This window comes from Musca autumnalis, unplaced genomic scaffold, assembly GCF_047663935.1.
Source record: "Musca autumnalis isolate F117 unplaced genomic scaffold, ASM4766393v1 scaffold_3, whole genome shotgun sequence".
Lineage (NCBI taxonomy): Eukaryota > Metazoa > Arthropoda > Insecta > Diptera > Muscidae > Musca > Musca autumnalis.
The window spans coordinates 34,342,381-34,361,317 of record NW_027411866.1 but is presented as its reverse complement, the minus strand read 5'-3'; the positions used below and the strand labels follow the sequence as shown (position 1 = coordinate 34,361,317).

Here is an 18,937-nt window from a genome sequence, read left to right as displayed (position 1 = left end):
AGATATTTATAGTCTGTTTGATTTTTGTAGACTTGTGGGTCAGGCCGTTTTGGCGCTGAGCGCCACAATTATGTTTGGACGAAATCTGTTTCAGACAATTTGGAGTCGTTTTAGCTATCTCCTATCGTCTGGCTTTCTGGACGCACAATAACTCTCGAACAGATCAACCGATTCGGTCCAAAATTTGGCCTTCGTAATATTTTATCCAAACTTAGATTAAGTTCGAAGATGAGCCATTCGAAACTTTTCGCTAAAATGGCTCGCACGACAACTCTGGTCCATACTTCGCACATCATAATATTTTTACTAGACATTGATCGTCCAAACATACTTTAAAGAATTTCATCTATGCTTTCTTATATAAAGCCGTTTTCAATGTTTAAACAAAAATATCTATGTAACACATTTTGTCATCACAAATAATTAAAAGGTGGACCGATATGGCCCTCTTCGAAGTTAAACTAAGTTTGGACCGATATAATAATTTGAACCGATTTGAATTTCGACAGACTGACTGACATGACTATATAGATTTTATTCTGATCAAAAATATGTATACTAGAGTGGTTTTAAAAATCGATGTCGGATTTATTTATGCGGCATCCTCCTAAAATGTTTAGTTTTGTAAAAAATTAAGATTGCCAAAGTTTGAGTTCAATCGAAATGTGTTAACACGTGCCACTGGTGCCTCAAAGTTTCCATGGACCCTTTATATAGCTAATATTAAAATCTGACGCAATATTAATTTTTTTTGTAGGATTACTTGTTTAGCCACCACAAAGAACTGGTAAACTGTTTTCATCGATTGGACAATAAATTCATTTCATTTCAATCGAAATCATTGGTTTTTCCAATTTTCGAAAGCTTACTTGCAAATAATAAATTAAATAATATAAAATAAGAAATAAATTATACTGTTTGGTATCTTCTAGGTAGCCTAGAGCTGGAGGAAAAGCATTTTCCTGTTTTTACACTTCAATCACCAGAACTATATGACCATAAGCTATATTTTTTAAAAGTGGTTAACAAATGGTTAGGTTAAACACTTCAAAAAAAATTCGAAAAATATTAGTCACTCATTTGCCGTTATAAAATAAAAAGTAGTACATCAGAACATCTGTAATTTTTTTTACTTTTGTATAACAGTATAATTTTTCAAAACTTGTTTGAAGGATCAAGGGGGATGGGGGAGCTGTCCACCCCTGCCCATAGCTGGCTACGCCCATGAACTGAGGAGTGTTGCCAAGAACCATTGGTGTGTTTCCAAAGACGATCTCTTTGTCCATTCCCATGAACATAGTTCCAATATTGTGTATGGTATTTCATAGTCGGTTACTAATAAAATTAATTTATATTTGTATTAAAATCATGCTACACGAAATATTACTGCTAGGAACCAAACACAATAAATTGCAAAAAAGAATACTTTTTTGCATTTATGTATGTATTTTTCGTATGTTATGTCAAATGACGTAGAATTGCTTTATATGAAAAATTATACAAATTTTAGCGTTACCAAATTGAGATATCGATTCTATAATTAATTAGCATAGAATGCAAAAAAAATAAACTACGAATATTACTACAAGAAAGAATGAATGAAATAAATGTTACTTTGCGCAGGTTCACTGACCATTCAAGTGATGTGATGATGATTGATAGAGATATAATTTTTTATTATAACTCTCCATCGGTCATGACATGATTAATTAAATTAATTAAGAATTTCAAAAATAATAACCTTCATCCTAATATGACAACACTAAATAAAAACTTTTAAAATTCAAAATGCTGTGCTGATCACCTGTGTTTTCCCGGAATACCAATTGGAGTCCTATGAACCGCAAAGTGTGATATGTTTTGTGTCAAAAGAGAGAATATTTCAATAGAAATGTATTGGCAGAAAAACAGGGTTACATACGGTAAATCGGCTGTTTTGTCTGCAGACAGGACTCTCTATATATCTGTAGCCAAAGCAGAGTCTGCATACAGAAAGAGGGAATAATCCACCTGTATACAAATAGATAAGTCTTTCACTAATTCCTACCCCTTTATTCACTTCAAAATTACGGCAAAAAGCTTCTTTGATTGATTACTCACTCACTCACGCGTTAACAACGTTTTGTTTACTTTTGATTTGTATATGAACTTAAACATACTGTTGTTTTTGTTGTTGTTCACTTCAAATTCTTAATTTTATTCACAATAGTTTGTTATTGTTTTATATGTGGTGGCTTCTGGATATTTTAATTATGCATAAAATCGCCATGAAATGATTTAATAATCATCTGTGCCTCTTTTTTTTTTTGTTTCTGCTTCATTGTGTGAAATCGGAATTTTGATTTATTACATAATAACATTTATACACGCACCGCGCCATGCTCGTAAACTAGTTTATTATGTGTGAAATGTTTGCATTTTGTTTTATTAATGATTTCATCAATTTTGAATTGAATTTATTATAATTATTAATTATTTAAGAAACTTGCTATATCGTCGCATATACATTGGATATAGTATAGAGAAGGCTTAAACACGATTTACACTTGCAACTAAAACTCGAGTAATAGAAAAATATATGACTTATTTGACTCCCAAAATGATTTTGGGATTCACATATGTCCGTCAATGAGTTCCCAACATTTATTGAGAGTTATGTCCGCTATGTTTTCGCGTACAATTGGTGTTGCGATTTTTAAAATGGAATTGGAGGTTTCTTCAAAAAGTATCGCTTATGATTATATGGTATTTTTAGGGTACCTTTATACGATAAAGATGAAAAAAATGGTTGTAGTTGACCCAATCTGAAATTGATTTAGCCCTGTCCGGCCGTTGTTGTAGCATCAAAATATGTTACTTCGTATATTTTGTTCAGATATCTTGTTCTGATTCAGAATGGGTCTATAGAAGCACCCTCTCTTTCAGAAAGGGTCTATAGAAGCACCCTCTCTTTCAGAAAGGGTCTATAGAAGCACCCTCTCTTTCAGAAAGGGTCTATAGAAGCACCCTCTCTTTCAGAAAGGGTATATAGAAGCACCCTCTCTTTCAGAAAGGGTCTATAGAAGCACCCTCTCTTTCAGAAAGGGTCTATAGAAGCACCCTCTCTTTCAGAAAGGGTCTATAGAAGCACCCTCTCTTTCAGAAAGGGTCTATAGAAGCACCATTTCTTTCAGAAAAGGGTCTATAGAAGCACCCTTTCTTTCAGAAAAGGGTCTATAGAAGCACCCTTTCTTTCAGAAAAGGGTCTATAGAAGCACCCTTTCTTTCAGAAAAGGGTCTATAGAAGCACCCTTTCTTTCAGAAAAGGGTCTATAGAAGCACCCTTTCTTTCAGAAAAGGGTCTATAGAAGCACCCTTTCTTTCAGAAAAGGGTCTATAGAAGCACCCTTTCTTTCAGAAAAGGGTCTATAGAAGCACCCTTTCTTTCAGAAAAGGGTCTATAGAAGCACCCTTTCTTTCAGAAAAGGGTCTATAGAAGCACCCTTTCTTTCAGAAAAGGGTCTATAGAAGCACCCTTTCTTTCAGAAAAGGGTCTATAGAAGCACCCTTTCTTTCAGAAAAGGGTCTATAGAAGCACCCTTTCTTTCAGAAAAGGGTCTATAGAAGCACCCTTTCTTTCAGAAAAGGGTCTATAGAAGCACCCTTTCTTTCAGAAAAGGGTCTATAGAAGCACCCTTTCTTTCAGAAAAGGGTCTATAGAAGCACCCTTTCTTTCAGAAAAGGGTCTATAGAAGCACCCTTTCTTTCAGAAAAGGGTCTATAGAAGCACCCTTTCTTTCAGAAAAGGGTCTATAGAAGCACCCTTTCTTTCAGAAAAGGGTCTATAGAAGCACCCTTTCTTTCAGAAAAGGGTCTATAGAAGCACCCTTTCTTTCAGAAAAGGGTCTATAGAAGCACCCTTTCTTTCAGAAAAGGGTCTATAGAAGCACCCTTTCTTTCAGAAAAGGGTCTATAGAAGCACCCTTTCTTTCAGAAAAGGGTCTATAGAAGCACCCTTTCTTTCAGAAAAGGGTCTATAGAAGCACCCTTTCTTTCAGAAAAGGGTCTATAGAAGCACCCTCTCTTTCAGAAAGGGTCTATAGAAGCACCCTCTCTTTCAGAAAGGGTCTATAGAAGAACCCTCTCTTTCAGAAAGGGTCTATAGAAGCACCCTCTCTTTCAGAAAGGGTCTATAGAAGCACCCTCTCTTTCAGAAAGGGTCTATAGAAGCACCCTCTCTTTCAGAAAGGGTCTATAGAAGCACCCTCTCTTTCAGAAAGGGTCTATAGAAGCACCCTCTCTTTCAGAAAGGGTCTATAGAAGCACCCTCTCTTTCAGAAAGGGTCTATAGAAGCACCCTCTCTTTCAGAAAGGGTCTATAGAAGCACCCTTTCTTTCAAAAAGGGTCTAAAGTAGCACCCTTTCATTCAGATAGGGTCTATAGAAGCACCCTTTCTTTCAGAAAAGGGTCTATAGAAGCACCCTTTCTTTCAGAAAAGGGTCTATAGAAGCACCCTTTCTTTCAGAAAAGGGTCTATAGAAGCACCCTTTCTTTCAGAAAAGGGTCTATAGAAGCACCCTTTCTTTCAGAAAAGGGTCTATAGAAGCACCCTTTCTTTCAGAAAAGGGTCTATAGAAGCACCCTTTCTTTCAGAAAAGGGTCTATAGAAGCACCCTTTCTTTCAGAAAAGGGTCTATAGAAGCACCCTTTCTGTCAGAAAAGGGTCTATAGAAGCACCATTTCTTTCAGAAAAGGGTCTATAGAAGCACCCTTTCTTTCAGAAAAGGGTCTATAGAAGCACCGTTTCTTTCAGAAAAGGGTCTATATAAACACCCTTTCTTTCAGAAAAGGGTCTATAGAAGCACCCTTTCTTTCAGAAAAGGGTCTAAAGAAGCACCCTCTCTTTCAGAAAAGGGTCTATAGAAGCACCCTTTCTTTCAGAAAAGAGTCTATAGAAGCACCATTTCTTTCAGAAAAGGGTCTATAGAAGCACCCTTTCTTTCAGAAAAGGGTCTATAGACGCACCGTTTCTTTTAGAAAAGGGTCTATAAAAGCACCCTTTCTTTCAGAAAAGGTTCTATAGAAGCACCCTTTCTTTCAGAAAAGGGTCTATAGAAGCACCCTTTCTTTCAGAAAAGGGTCTATAGAAGCACCCTTTCTTTCAGAAAAGGGTCTATAGAAGCACCCTTTCTTTCAGAAAAGGGTCTATAGAAGCACCCTTTCTTTCAGAAAAGGGTCTATAGAAGCACCCTTTCTTTCAGAAAAGGGTCTATAGAAGCACCCTTTCTTTCAGAAAAGGGTCTATAGAAGCACCCTTTCTTTCAGAAAAGGGTCTATAGATGCACCCTTTCTTTCAGAAAAGGGTCTATAGAAGCACCCTTTCTTTCAGAAAAGGGTCTATAGAAGCACCCTTTCTTTCAGAAAGGGGTCTATAGAAGCACGATTTCTTTCAGAAAAGGGTAGAAGCACCTTTTCTTTCAGAAAAGGGTAGAAGCACCCTTTCTTTCAGAAAAGGGTCTATAGAAGCACCCTTTCTTTCAGAAAAGGGTCTATAGAAGCACCCTTTCTTTCAGAAAAGGGTCTATAGAAGCACCCTTTCTTTCAGAAAAGGGTCTATAGAAGCACCATTTCTTTCAGAAGCGGTCTATAGAAGCACCCTTTCGTTCAAAAGGGTCTATAGAAGCACTGTTTCTTTCAGAAAGGGTCTATAGGAGCACACTTTCTTTCAGAAAAGGGTCCATAGAAGCTACCTTTCTTTCAGAAATGGTCTATAGAAGCACACTTTCTTTCAGAAAAGGGTCTATAGAATCACCATCTTTTTCAGAAAGGGTCTATAGAATCACCATCTCTTTCAGAAAGGGTCTATAGAAGCACACTTTCTCTCAGAAGGCGTCTATAGAAGCACCCTTTCTTTCAGAAAAGGGTCTATAGAAGCACCCTTTCTTTCCAAAAGGGTCTATAGAAGCACCCTTTCTTTCAGAAAAGGGTCTATAGAAGCACCCTTTCTTTCAAAAAGGGCCTATAGGAGCACCCCTTCTTTAAAAAGGGTCTATAGGAGCACCCTTTCTTCAAAAAGGGTCTATAGAAGCACCTTTTTTTCAGAAAAGGGTCTGTAGAAGCACCCTTTCTTTCAGAAAAGGGTCTATAGAAGCACCCTTTCTTTCAGAAAAGGGTCTATAGAAGCACCCTTTCTTTCAGAAAAGGGTCTATAGAAGCGCCCTTTCTTTCAGAAAAGGGTCTATAGAAGCACCCTTTCTTTCAGAAAAGGGTCTATAGAAGCACCCTTTCTTTCAGAAAAGGGTCTATAGAAGCACCCTTTCTTTCAAAAAAGCACCCTTTCTTTCAGAAAAGGGTCTATAGAAGCACCCTTTCTTTCAGAAAAGGGTCTATAGAAGCACCCTTTCTTTCAGAAAAGGGTCTATAGAAGCACCCTTTCTTTCAGAAAAGGGTCTATAGAAGCACCCTTTCTTTCAGAAAAGGGTCTATAGAAGCACCCTTTCTTTCAGAAAAGGGTCTATAGAAGCACCCTTTCTTTCAGAAAAGGGTCTATAGAAGCACCCTTTCTTTCAGAAAAGGGTCTATAGAAGCACCCTTTCTTTCAGAAAAGGGTCTATAGAAGCACCCTTTCTTTCAGAAAAGGGTCTATAGAAGCACCCTTTCTTTCAGAAAAGGGTCTATAGAAGCACCCTTTCTTTCAGAAAAGGGTCTATAGAAGCACCCTTTCTTTCAGAAAAGGGTCTATAGAAGCACCCTTTCTTTCAGAAAAGGGTCTATAGAAGCACCCTTTCTTTCAGAAAAGGGTCTATAGAAGCACCCTTTCTTTCAGAAAAGGGTCTATAGAAGCACCCTTTCTTTCAGAAAAGGGTCTATAGAAGCACCCTTTCTTTCAGAAAAGGGTCTATAGAAGCACCCTTTCTTTCGGAAAAGGGTCTATAGAAGCACCCTTTCTTTCGGAAAAGGGTCTATAGAAGCACCCATTCTTTCAGAAAAGGGTCTATAGAAGCACCCTTTCTTTCAGAAAAGGGTCTATAGAAGCACCTTTTCTTTCAGAAAAGGGTCTATAGAAGCACCCTTTCTTTCAGAAAAGGGTCTATAGAAGCACCCTTTCTTTCAGAAAAGGGTCTATAAAAGCACCCTTTCTTTCAGAAAAGCGTCTATAGAAGCACCCTTTATTTCAGAAAGGGTCTATAGAAGCACCCTTTCTTTCAAAAAGGGTCTATAGAAGCACCCTTTCTTTCAAAAAGGGTCTATAGAAGCACCCTTTCTTTCAAAAAGGGTCTATAGAAGCACCCTTTCTTTCAAAAAGGGTCTATAGAAGCACCCTTTCTTTCAAAAAGGGTCTATAGAAGCACCTTTTTTTTCAAAAAGGGTCTATATAAGCACCCTTTCTTTCAAAAAGGGTCTATAGAAGCACCCTTTCTTTCAAAAAGGGTCTATAGAAGCACCCTTTCTTTCAGAAAAGGGTCTATAGAAGCACCCTTTCTTTAAAAAAGGGTCTATCGAAGCACCCTTTCTTTAAAAAAGGGTCTATCGAAGCACCCTTTCTTTAAAAAAGGGTCTATAGAAGCACCCTTTCTTTCAAAAAGGGTCTATAGAAGCACCCTTTCTTTCAAAAAGGGTCTAAAGAAGCACCCTTTCTTTCAAAAACGGTCTTTAGGAGCACCCTTTCTTTAAAAACGGTCTTTAGGAGCACCCTTTCTATCAAAAAGGGTCTATAGGAACACCCTTTCTTTCAAAAAGGGTCTATAAAAGCACCCTTTCTTTCAAAAAGGGTCTATAGAAGCACCCTTTCTTTCAAAAACGGTCTTTAGGAGCACCCTTTTTTTCAAAAAGGATCTATAGAAGTACCCTTTCTTTCAAAAAGGGTCTATAGAAGCACCCTTTCTTTCAAAAAGGGTCTATAGAAGCACCCTTTCTTTCAAAAAGGGTCTATAGAAGCACCCTTTCTTTCAAAAAGAGTCTATAGAAGCACCCTTTCTTTCAGAAAAGGGTCTATAGAAGCAGCTTTTCTTTCAGAAAAGGGTCTATAGAATGAATCACCTTTTCTTTTAGATAAGGGTCAATAGAAGCACCCTTTCTTTTAGATAAGGGTCAATAGAAGCACCCTTTCTTTCAGAAAAGGGTCTATAGAATGAATCACCTTTTCTTTTAGATAAGGGTCAATAGAAGCACCCTTTCTTTTAGATAAGGGTCAATAGAAGCACCCTTTCTTTCAGATAAGGGTCAATAGAAGCACCCTTTCTTTCAGATAAGGGTCTATAGAAGCACCCTTTCTTTCAGATAAGGGTCTATAGAAGCACCCTTTCTTTCAGATAAGGGTCTATAGAAGCACCCTTTCTTTCAGATATGGGTCTGTAGAAGCAGATAAGGGTATATAGAAGCACCCATTGTTTTAGAAAGAGCCTACTGAAGCACCCTTGCTTGCACTGTAAAAATTCGCCGAACAAATAAATAATAATAGAATCACCATCTCTTTCAGAAAGCGTCTATAGAAGCACACTTTCTCTCAGAAGGCGTCTATAGAAGCACCCTTTCTTTCAGAAAAGGGTCTATAGAAGCACCCTTTCTTTCAGAAAAGGGTCTATAGAAGCACCCTTTCTTTCCAAAAGGGTCTATAGAAGCACCCTTTCTTTCAGAAAAGGGTCTATAGAAGCACCCTTTCTTTCAAAAAGGGCCTATAGGAGCACCCCTTCTTTAAAAAGGGTCTATAGGAGCACCCTTTCTTCAAAAAGGGTCTATAGAAGCACCTTTTTTTCAGAAAAGGGTCTGTAGAAGCACCCTTTCTTTCAGAAAAGGGTCTATAGAAGCACCCTTTCTTTCAGAAAAGGGTCTATAGAAGCACCCTTTCTTTCAGAAAATGGTCTATAGAAGCACCCTTTCTTTCAGAAAAGGGTCTATAGAAGCACCCTTTCTTTCAAAAAAGCACCCTTTCTTTCAGAAAAGGGTCTATAGAAGCACCCTTTCTTTCAGAAAAGGGTCTATAGAAGCACCCTTTCTTTCAGAAAAGGGTCTATAGAAGCACCCTTTCTTTCAGAAAAGGGTCTATAGAAGCACCCTTTCTTTCAGAAAAGGGTCTATAGAAGCACCCTTTCTTTCAGAAAAGGGTGTATAGAAGCACCCTTTCTTTCAGAAAAGGGTCTATAGAAGCACCCTTTCTTTCAGAAAAGGGTCTATAGAAGCACCCTTTCTTTCAGAAAAGGGTCTATAGAAGCACCCTTTCTTTCAGAAAAGGGTCTATAGAAGCACCCTTTCTTTCAGAAAAGGGTCTATAGAAGCACCCTTTCTTTCAGAATAGGGTCTATAGAAGCACACCTTCTTCCAGAAATGGTCTATAGAAGCACCCTTTCTTTCAGAAAAGGGTCTATAGAAGCAACCTTTCTTTCAGAAAAGGGTCTATAGAAGCACCCTTTCTTTCAGAAAAGGGTCTATAGAAGCACCATTTCTTTCAGAAAAGGGTCTATAGAAGCACCATTACTTTCAGAAAAGGGTCTATAGAAGCACCCTTTCTTTCAGAAAAGGGTCTATAGAAGCACCCTTTCTTTCAGAAAAGGGTCTATAGAAGCACCCTTTCTTTCAGAAAAGGGTCTATAGAAGCACCCTTTCTTTCGGAAAAGGGTCTATAGAAGCACCCTTTCTTTCGGAAAAGGGTCTATAGAAGCACCCATTCTTTCAGAAAAGGGTCTATAGAAGCACCCTTTCTTTCAGAAAAGGGTCTATAGAAGCACCTTTTCTTTCAGAAAAGGGTCTATAGAAGCACCCTTTCTTTCAGAAAAGGGTCTATAGAAGCACCCTTTCTTTCAGAAAAGGGTCTATAAAAGCACCCTTTCTTTCAGAAAAGCGTCTATAGAAGCACCCTTTATTTCAGAAAGGGTCTATAGAAGCACCCTTTCTTTCAAAAAGGGTCTATAGAAGCACCCTTTCTTTCAAAAAGGGTCTATAGAAGCACCCTTTCTTTCAAAAAGGGTCTATAGAAGCACCCTTTCTTTCAAAAAGGGTCTATAGAAGCACCTTTTTTTTCAAAAAGGGTCTATATAAGCACCCTTTCTTTCAAAAAGGGTCTATAGAAGCACCCTTTCTTTCAAAAAGGGTCTATAGAAGCACCCTTTCTTTCAGAAAAGGGTCTATAGAAGCACCCTTTCTTTCAAAAAGGGTCTATAGAACCACCCTTTCTTTAAAAAAGGGTCTATCGAAGCACCCTTTCTTTAAAAAAGGGTCTATAGAAGCACCCTTTCTTTCAAAAAGGGTCTATAGAAGCACCCTTTCTTTCAAAAAGGGTCTAAAGAAGCACCCTTTCTTTCAAAAACGGTCTTTAGGAGCACCCTTTCTTTAAAAACGGTCTTTAGGAGCACCCTTTCTATCAAAAAGGGTCTATAGGAACACCCTTTCTTTCAAAAAGGGTCTATAAAAGCACCCTTTCTTTCAAAAAGGGTCTATAGAAGCACCCTTTCTTTCAAAAACGGTCTTTAGGAGCACCCTTTTTTTCAAAAAGGATCTATAGAAGTACCCTTTCTTTCAAAAAGGGTCTATAGAAGCACCCTTTCTTTCAAAAAGGGTCTATAGAAGCACCCTTTCTTTCAAAAAGGGTCTATAGAAGCACCCTTTCTTTCAAAAAGAGTCTATAGAAGCACCCTTTCTTTCAGATAAGGGTCAATAGAAGCACCCTTTCTTTCAGATAAGGGTCTATAGAAGCACCCTTTCTTTCAGATAAGGGTCTATAGAAGCACCCTTTCTTTCAGATATGGGTCTGTAGAAGCACCCTTTCTTTCAGATAAGGGTCTATAGAAGCACCCTTTCTTTCAGATAAGGGTATATAGAAGCACCCATTGTTTTAGAAAGAGCCTACTGAAGCACCCTTGCTTGCACTGTAAAAATTCGCCGAACAAATAAATAATGAATTTTATTTTCTTATACATAAAAATACATAATTTAAATAAATACTACAGCTAATATTGAATATAAATATTAAAACTATCTCGTCGGTTCTCAAGAAGAATTTCCCCTCTCCAACCAATTTTCCTTGATCATATCTGCCGCCTTTTCGCCAATCATAAATGAAGCCGCATTGGTGTGACAAGTTGGAGGAAATGGTATAATACTGGTATCAGCCACTCTCAAGCGACCAATGCCATGCACCTGTAGCTTAGCATTGACCACAGTGGTTTTATCCGCCTCTGGTCCCATACGACAAGTGGCTACCTGATGATGCAGTGTATACGACATGGTGCGAATGGAACAACGCCAATAATCATCACTAGCAAACGGATGCATTTCACAGCCAGGCACTGGTATTTCATGGAGGCGTACACCCAACTTCTGCATAGCTGGCATTTCGCTAATACGCACAACCTCTTTAATTCCATGCAAAATATATTCTACATCTTCAGAATTGTAAAAGAATTTCGGATTAATTCTAGGCCACTCTAGGGGGTTGCGATTGTGTAACCACATACGTCCCACTGATTTGGGATGAAAATGCATTACCACAAAGCTAAAGTGATCCTGACGCGAACGCATTAGGGGTTTGTAAACTTTATTGTAGATTTCACGTTTAAAATTTGCTCCCTCTGTAAGGCCAGTACCCTCATCTGATACCAAACTACCAGCCACCATTATAATTTCTGCATCTGGCATATCACGGGGTTCTTGGGAGTTGGGAGTTTTAATAAATGTCAGCGCCTCAACACCACCAATGGAAGACACTGGTGTTGCAGGATTTCCTCCAACAAAGGCAACCATCTGCTGAGGCGTTACCGTACTCACAGATATAACATTACCCGTGGAATTGGTGGTAAAGGTGGGACCAAAATGACTCATGTGGTCATAGAGCCGTTTACCAACTGGCAGCTCCTTGACAATTGGTACACCAATGGCCTTTAAATTATCCTCTGGGCCAATGCCGGATAACATTAGAATTTGCGGTGAATTAAAAGCTCCTGCCGAAAGAATTACCTCCTTCCTGGCCTTGATGGTATACAAGCTATTGCGATACAACATTCTCACACCATAGGCCTGTTTGGTTTGCTTATCAATCAATACCTTGGTTACCCTGGCCATGGTAACAACATGCAGATTTTTCCTCTTATGGCGTATGGGTTCTATAAACGCGCGAAAGGCACTTTGCCGCAAACCATTCTTGGTATTGGCCTGGACATATGATACACCCATTTGTGATTCACCATTATAATCGGTGCGCTTATGACCTGCCTCTTGGGCTGCCCGAATATAGGCATGCACCGCCTTGGTACGATATCGAACATCTTCAACATTTAAGGGTCCCGTGCGGTTGTGATATGGTGAATTTTCCAAACCTTGGAGGTGGGCACTTTCAGATTTCTTAAAATAGGGCAGGACATCCTTGTAAGACCATCCTGGATTTCCAAATTCTGCCCATCTATCGAAGTCACGACGATTACCACGATTGTAGATCATAAAATTTATGGAGCTGGTGCCACCCAATACCTTGCCGCGGGGCAGGGCACATTCATTGTTGTTCATGCCAAAACAGGCTGCAAGCTGTGGCACAGATTTGTAGCCCCAGTTGGAATGGGTTGCCTGTAGTAGTGGTGCCAATATGGGGATTTGATGGGGTATGGTTTCCACACCTCCGGCTTCAATCAAATATACCTGCCAATTGGGATTCTCCGACAAACGATTGGCCAATACACAACCTGCCGGCCCGGAACCAACCACAATGAAATCGTAAACGGCATTTTGACGAGGAGCTGTGGGATAAAAAGAGAAAATTTGGATATTAATGTGATATTTTTGAGAATTTAGCTAGCTGAATAGAAGTTTAGAGGTCTAATTTTACTTTATTTTTTGGTAATTCAGCTAGCTGAATATAAACTTATAGGTCTTATTAAAGGTATTAGACAAATTTGAGGAAAGCAACCTAATTCAAAGGTAATTCAGCTAGCTGAATAACAAATTACGCCCATAATTTGAAACAAAAATCAGTTTTTCTTCTAAAAATCATGATTTTGCTGCAATTCAGCTAGCTGAATATGAAAAAAGCCTTCAATAAATATTTATAGGCTTTATTTTGTATCTAATAATATGTCTGAAGAATAATACATTAGGTTTAGACAATTCAGCTAGGTGAATACGAATTCAGCTAGATGAATAGGAGTTTAGAGGTCTAATTTGATATCTAATAACAGCTCTGAAGAAATTTACTTTCTTTTTAGGGAATTCAGCTAGCTGAATAAAAACATGGAAGTCTTATTAAACGTGTTATGACAAATTTTAAAAAATAGCCTTGTTTTAAGTGAATTCAGCTAGCTGAATATAAAATAGAAGGCTTCAAAACCCATTTATAGGTCTTACGTTGCAACCACTAATAGGTACGAAGAAAAAAATACATTGAGTTTGGACAATTCAGCTAGCTGAATACCAACTAAAGGTTAAAATTTAAAATAAAAAAGTATTTATTTCTGATTTAATTTTGCTGAATAGGAATTGGAAGAATCGAATTAAAGTTTAAACAACCTATTCACAATTAAATAGCAAAATCGAATAAAATTCTTTAAATTTTAGGTAATTCAGCTAGCTGAATAGCAACTTAGAAGTCACACTAACCGTGTTATTACAAATCTGAGGAAAATAACTTAATTCATAGGCAATTCAGCTAACTGAATGTGTATTTCACCGCTACAATTTGAAACAAAGATCACTTTTTCTTTTGAATAATTTAATTTGCCACAATTCAGCTAGCTGATTATGAAAAAAAGACTTGAATAAACCTTTATGAAGGTCAAATTAAAAATAAAATTGACTCTTCTTAATTTAAATACTTGAATCGAAATGTAGACGAATCATTTAATAATTTAATATCTATTAACCAGTCCGAATAAAAAACTTTTTTAGGCAATTCAGCTAACTGAATACACACTGAAAGTTATATTTTAAAACAAAAAAACATTTCTTCATTCAAAAAACTTTTATTTCGCTATAATTCAGCTGGCTAAAAATAATTGTAAAGGCCGGAATAGAAATTTAGAGATCCGATTTAACATTTAATAAATGGTTGGAAAAAATTTACTCCATTTTTAACTAATTCAGGTAGCTGTATATGGTATTTTTTAAACAAAAACTCCTCCAATCAATTTTTCTACAATTAAGCTTGCTGAATATAACTTACATGATATGAATAGAAATTTAGAGATCCAATTTTGTATCTAATAAAAGAAATATAAAGGAAATTGCTTAATTTTGGTAATTCAGCTAGCTGAATATGTATTAAAACCGAAAAATATCTAAAAAATTAATTCGTGCTTCATAATTCCGATTTATGCTGCAATTCAGCCAGCTGAATAGAAATTTTATTACCCTATATAACAAATAAAATTAAAATTTTCTTCAATTCATAAATTTTGATGTTATTTAGATAGCTGAATATGGATAAAAAGTCATAACTTCATCTAATAAACCTTTTTGTGTGTGAAATGTTTAGTGTGGATGCAATTCAGGCAGCTGAATAGACATTTCAAGACACTATTTAACAAATAATAAAAAAATTTAAACAATTCATAAATTTTCTTGTATTCAGCTAGCTGAATATGGATGGAAACTCTTAACTTGTTATAATAACCTTTTGTTGTGCAAGAAAAACATTGTTTTGATACAATTCAGCTAGCTGAATATGTGTCAGATATCATAGCTAGATATTTAGAATACTAATTTAGGAAGTTTAAACACGAAATACTTCATCTTGTGTTTGTTCAGCTAGCTGAATGTGAATATAATCTCATTATTTTACCTCGCAATCCCATTATTACATTCTTTAAACTTGTATTACGAATTTTAACAATATAGTTTGACAAAAACATAGCTGAATAACACTCCCATTGACTGTTATCTGTAAAATCACAGACATGTAGTTGAATTTGTGACCTATGTTAAAATATGGAATACCCAAAATTTGTTGATTTCATATCAATTCAGCTACTTGAAAATGGCATTTCAGCTAGACATAAAACAATTAACCTACATACTTTGTCATTCAATGCAAAATGGACAAATATCTAAAGATCTGCAAGAATTCAGTTAGCTGAATATGTAATTTTCATTAAGATTTCAATGGTATTTTATAAAGTAAGTAACTAGTTAAAGTTCTTTGTCAATTCAGCTAGCTGAATATGTGGCTTTCATTAAGATTTCAAGTGTATTATGCGAAATGAGTAATTATTTAAAGTTCTTCGTCAATTCAGCTAGCTGAATATGTCACATTCTTTAAGATTTTAGTAGTATTATGCAAAGTGAGTAATTATTTAAAGTTCTTCGTTAATTCAGCTAGCTGAATATGAAATTTTCGTTACGATTCCATTTGTATCATATAGATTAGGCACATGTTGTTCTATTTATATAAATTCAACTAGCTGAATATGCAATTTTCATTAATATTTCAATGGTATTACATACAATGTGGAATTAATTAAAGTTCTTTATCAATTCAGCTAGTTGAATATGTGATTTTAATTAAGATTTCAATGGAATTATGCAGAATATGTAACTATTTAAAGTTTTTCGTCAATTCAGCTTGCTGAATATGAAATGTTAGTTACTATTATAATTGTATTATATAGAGTAGGCATATTTGTTATCTTTATATCAATTCAGCTAGCTGAATATGCAATTTTTGTTAATTTTTCAATGGTATTCCATAGAACGTGGAATTAATTACAGTTCTTCATCAATTCAGCTGGCTGAATATTTAATTTTCATTAAGATTTCAAAGGTATTATGTAAAATGAATAATCACATTTATCGAGTACAAATAATAACATACTTCAGGATTTTTGTCAATTCAGTTAGCTGAATAATGATGATTATTACTTTTTGGAAAAATTAATTAGAAAATTTAATCTTGAAGTTGGTTGGCTATAAAACTTTTTGCATGCATATTATATAAATATTCCTTTTTACAATTTTTATAGTATTCAGCTAGCTGATTAACATCCATTGTGAGAACGATTTTTTGTATGTTTCAAAAGTATTAGTATTTCAGCTATTTAGACATATTCAGCTAGCTGAATTGCCATTTTATTACAAAATGGCTAGAAAAAAGTAATTAATTGAGCAAAATAAATAAATACGATATGTTTTCTGTCCCTTCGGCTAGCTGAATATGTAATTTATAAAGAAATAGGTAATTTTCGTGAAATCTACACATCAATTCAGCTGAAAAAATCATTTAATTCAGATAAAATTTTTTGAAATATAAAAAACATATTTTTATTGCAAATTAGCTAGCTGAATATGATAAAAAAATATTTTTCACAACACCTTCTGATTTTAAGGTCATAAATACTAATCCTTTGCTTAATTCAGCTAGCTGAATTTAGTTTATTTTAATAAATTTGTTGATTTTAGTGAACCATAACCAACATCACTCACTTTTTGACCAATTCAGCTAGCTGAATTTGATAAAATGCTTTACACAATTATCATCACGAAGTTTTTCGCCAATTCAGCTAGCTGAATTTGACAAATTCTTTTCAATCTAGAAAATATATACACATTTTTGCTCTATATATTGATTTTCACAAATTCATCGGAATTCAGCTAGCTGAATTTAGCTTCTTTCAAAATTTTAGTGCACCATATCTATTTGTATAAAATTTTAGTTGAATTCAGCTAGCTGGATATGATGAAAATTCTTTAAAACCTATTAACTATATTTGTACTATTTCTGGACACAGATGATTTACGCACTGTTATTGGGATTCAGCTAGCTGAATTTAGTTTAATCAAATATTTTAATAGTTTTCCTTGCACCATTGCTATCGTTATGCATTTTTGGTGCAATTCAGCTACCTGAATTTAATATAATTCATTAAAATCTAGGAAATATATTTATATTCTTGTTTGTAAAATTGCTGAATGTATGATTCTTACACATTTAGGGTAATTCAGCTAGCTGAATTTAGTTAAATAATACATTTTAATAGTTTTCATTGCACCATAACCATTATTTTCCATATTCGGTTCAATTCAGCTATCTGAATTTAGTTTATTTAAATGAATTTGTGGAGTTTAGTTCACCATATCCATTAGTATTAAATTATAGTACAATTCAGCTAGACGTTTATAAAATTTTTTAAAATATATTTTTGTATTTTGCTTGATGCAAAGCTGAATACATGATTTGCGTACAGTTTTTGGAATTCACTTAGCTGAATTTAGTTAAATCGCATATTTTAATACTTTTCCTTGTACCATAATTATTATTATGCATTTTTTTTACAATTCAGCTAGCTGAAGTTGAAGGAATTCATTAAAATCTAATAATTTTATTTATATTCTTTTTTGCAAAATTGCTAAATGTATGATTCTTACACATTTGGGGAAATTCAGCTAGCTGAATTTAGTTAAATAACATATTTTAATTGTTTTCATTGCAACATAAATATTATTATCCAGTTTTGGTTCAATTCAGCTACCTGAATTTAGTTTATTTGAATAAATTTTGTGGATTTTAGTTCAACATATCCATTAGCATTAAATTTTAATCCAATTCAGCTAATAAAATTTTTTAAAATATTTCTGTTTCGGCTGATGCACAGCTGAATGCATTATTTGCGTCTAGTTTTTGGAATTCAGCTAGCTGAATTTAGTTAAATAACAAATTTGAACTGTTTTTCTTGAATCATGACTATTATTACCTATGTTTGTTTCAATTCAGCTAGCTGAATTTAGTTAAATAATACATTTTAAATGTGTTCCTTGCACCATAACTATTATTTTCCATTTTTGCTTCAATTCAGCTAGCTGAATTTGTATAAATTTCACTGAATTACACATAATTGGTTATTATTACACTTCAACACCCACCATCATTGTAAAGATTTTGCTTCACCACATTACTAATGCCGATATTTAAGATTTGTGCCAACTTTTGTTTATCCGCCACGACAAAGGGCAAAGCCAAAGTCAATGCCAAAGAAATTATAACACTCCAATTCATGTTATTAGTTTCAAGGTTGTTTTTTCTTAATTCCCGATCACTTCCGCATTCATGGATGCTTTCTTAACAAATGAAGCTATTTGCTTAAAAAGGTGTAAGCTGAAGGTGGTATCGTTTGTTATTTTAGTAGGAAAGATCTTGTGACATTATTGAATCGATAGCTTTGTTTTGCTTAAGATATTTATGCTCTTTTATGTTTTAACGCTTTTAAATGCTGATGTAAAAGTTGGTTTGAGACTATAAACAAAGCGAATTGGAGAGAGCTACAGTTTAGGTTGATTTTTTATGGTAGTGCTGGACATCTTATAAACCATTGCAAAATTTGGCTTATTATACACAATAAACTCAGACTTTCTTTTGTTTGGTGCAAATTGATTGCCTGGCTTCGTTACTTAATGAAGCCTTTCACAAAAGAGTTTAATGCTCTCAAAAATCTCTTAATTTTTTGCAAATTTAGTGCTAACTACCATAAAAAAGTCTTAGTAAGGTGCGAAAAAAGATTTGTTCCTTATTTTTGTTGGTTGACTATAAAACTGTGATATTTAACAAATACGAACAAATTCAGCTAGCTGAATTGTTAGGAAATTAGGGGTATTAATTTATTTAACAAAAAATATTCCTTAATACGCTTTACTACTCCATTCAGCTAGCTGAATAGCATTCAAAGTCCGAAAAAAATATATATCTGTAAAAATTATTAATATATCATCTATCTAGACCTATTCAGCTAGCTGAATTACCGTGAAATTGCATAAATGCATTAATATCATGAAATGTGTTGATATAATTCAAATTTTTTGCAATTCAGCTAGCTGAATTGTCAAAAACAAATATTAAAATACATTTCTAAGTTGGATTTCGGGTATAAATATGCAAGATAAAGCACTTTATCATATATTCAGCTAGCTGAATTGCAGTAAAATATATTTTGGAAATAAATTTCTTACACAAACTGGAAGAAAATGCATTTCGCGGTATATTCAGCTAGCTGA

The 18,937-nt window shown here is 35.1% G+C and overlaps 1 protein-coding gene and 1 long non-coding RNA gene across 5 annotated transcripts in view; one reads left to right on the top strand and one right to left on the bottom strand.

The window, feature by feature from the left end:
• Positions 1-18,937, top strand: part of LOC141399816 (uncharacterized) — a 264,120-nt gene that overhangs the window by 111,580 nt on the left and 133,603 nt on the right. The window lies entirely within an intron of this gene.
• Positions 10,964-12,490, bottom strand: LOC141399225 (glucose dehydrogenase [FAD, quinone]-like). The gene has a single exon (XM_073977565.1). The coding sequence runs from the start codon at positions 12,473-12,475 to the stop codon at positions 10,964-10,966; it is 1,512 nt and encodes a 503-aa protein (XP_073833666.1). The 5' UTR covers positions 12,476-12,490.

What these genes read in the sequence shown, in the direction of transcription:
- LOC141399225 (XM_073977565.1), bottom strand. Translation starts at nt 12,475, where the DNA reads ATGAACAACAATGAATGTGCCCTGCCCCGCGGCAAGGTATTGGGTGGC.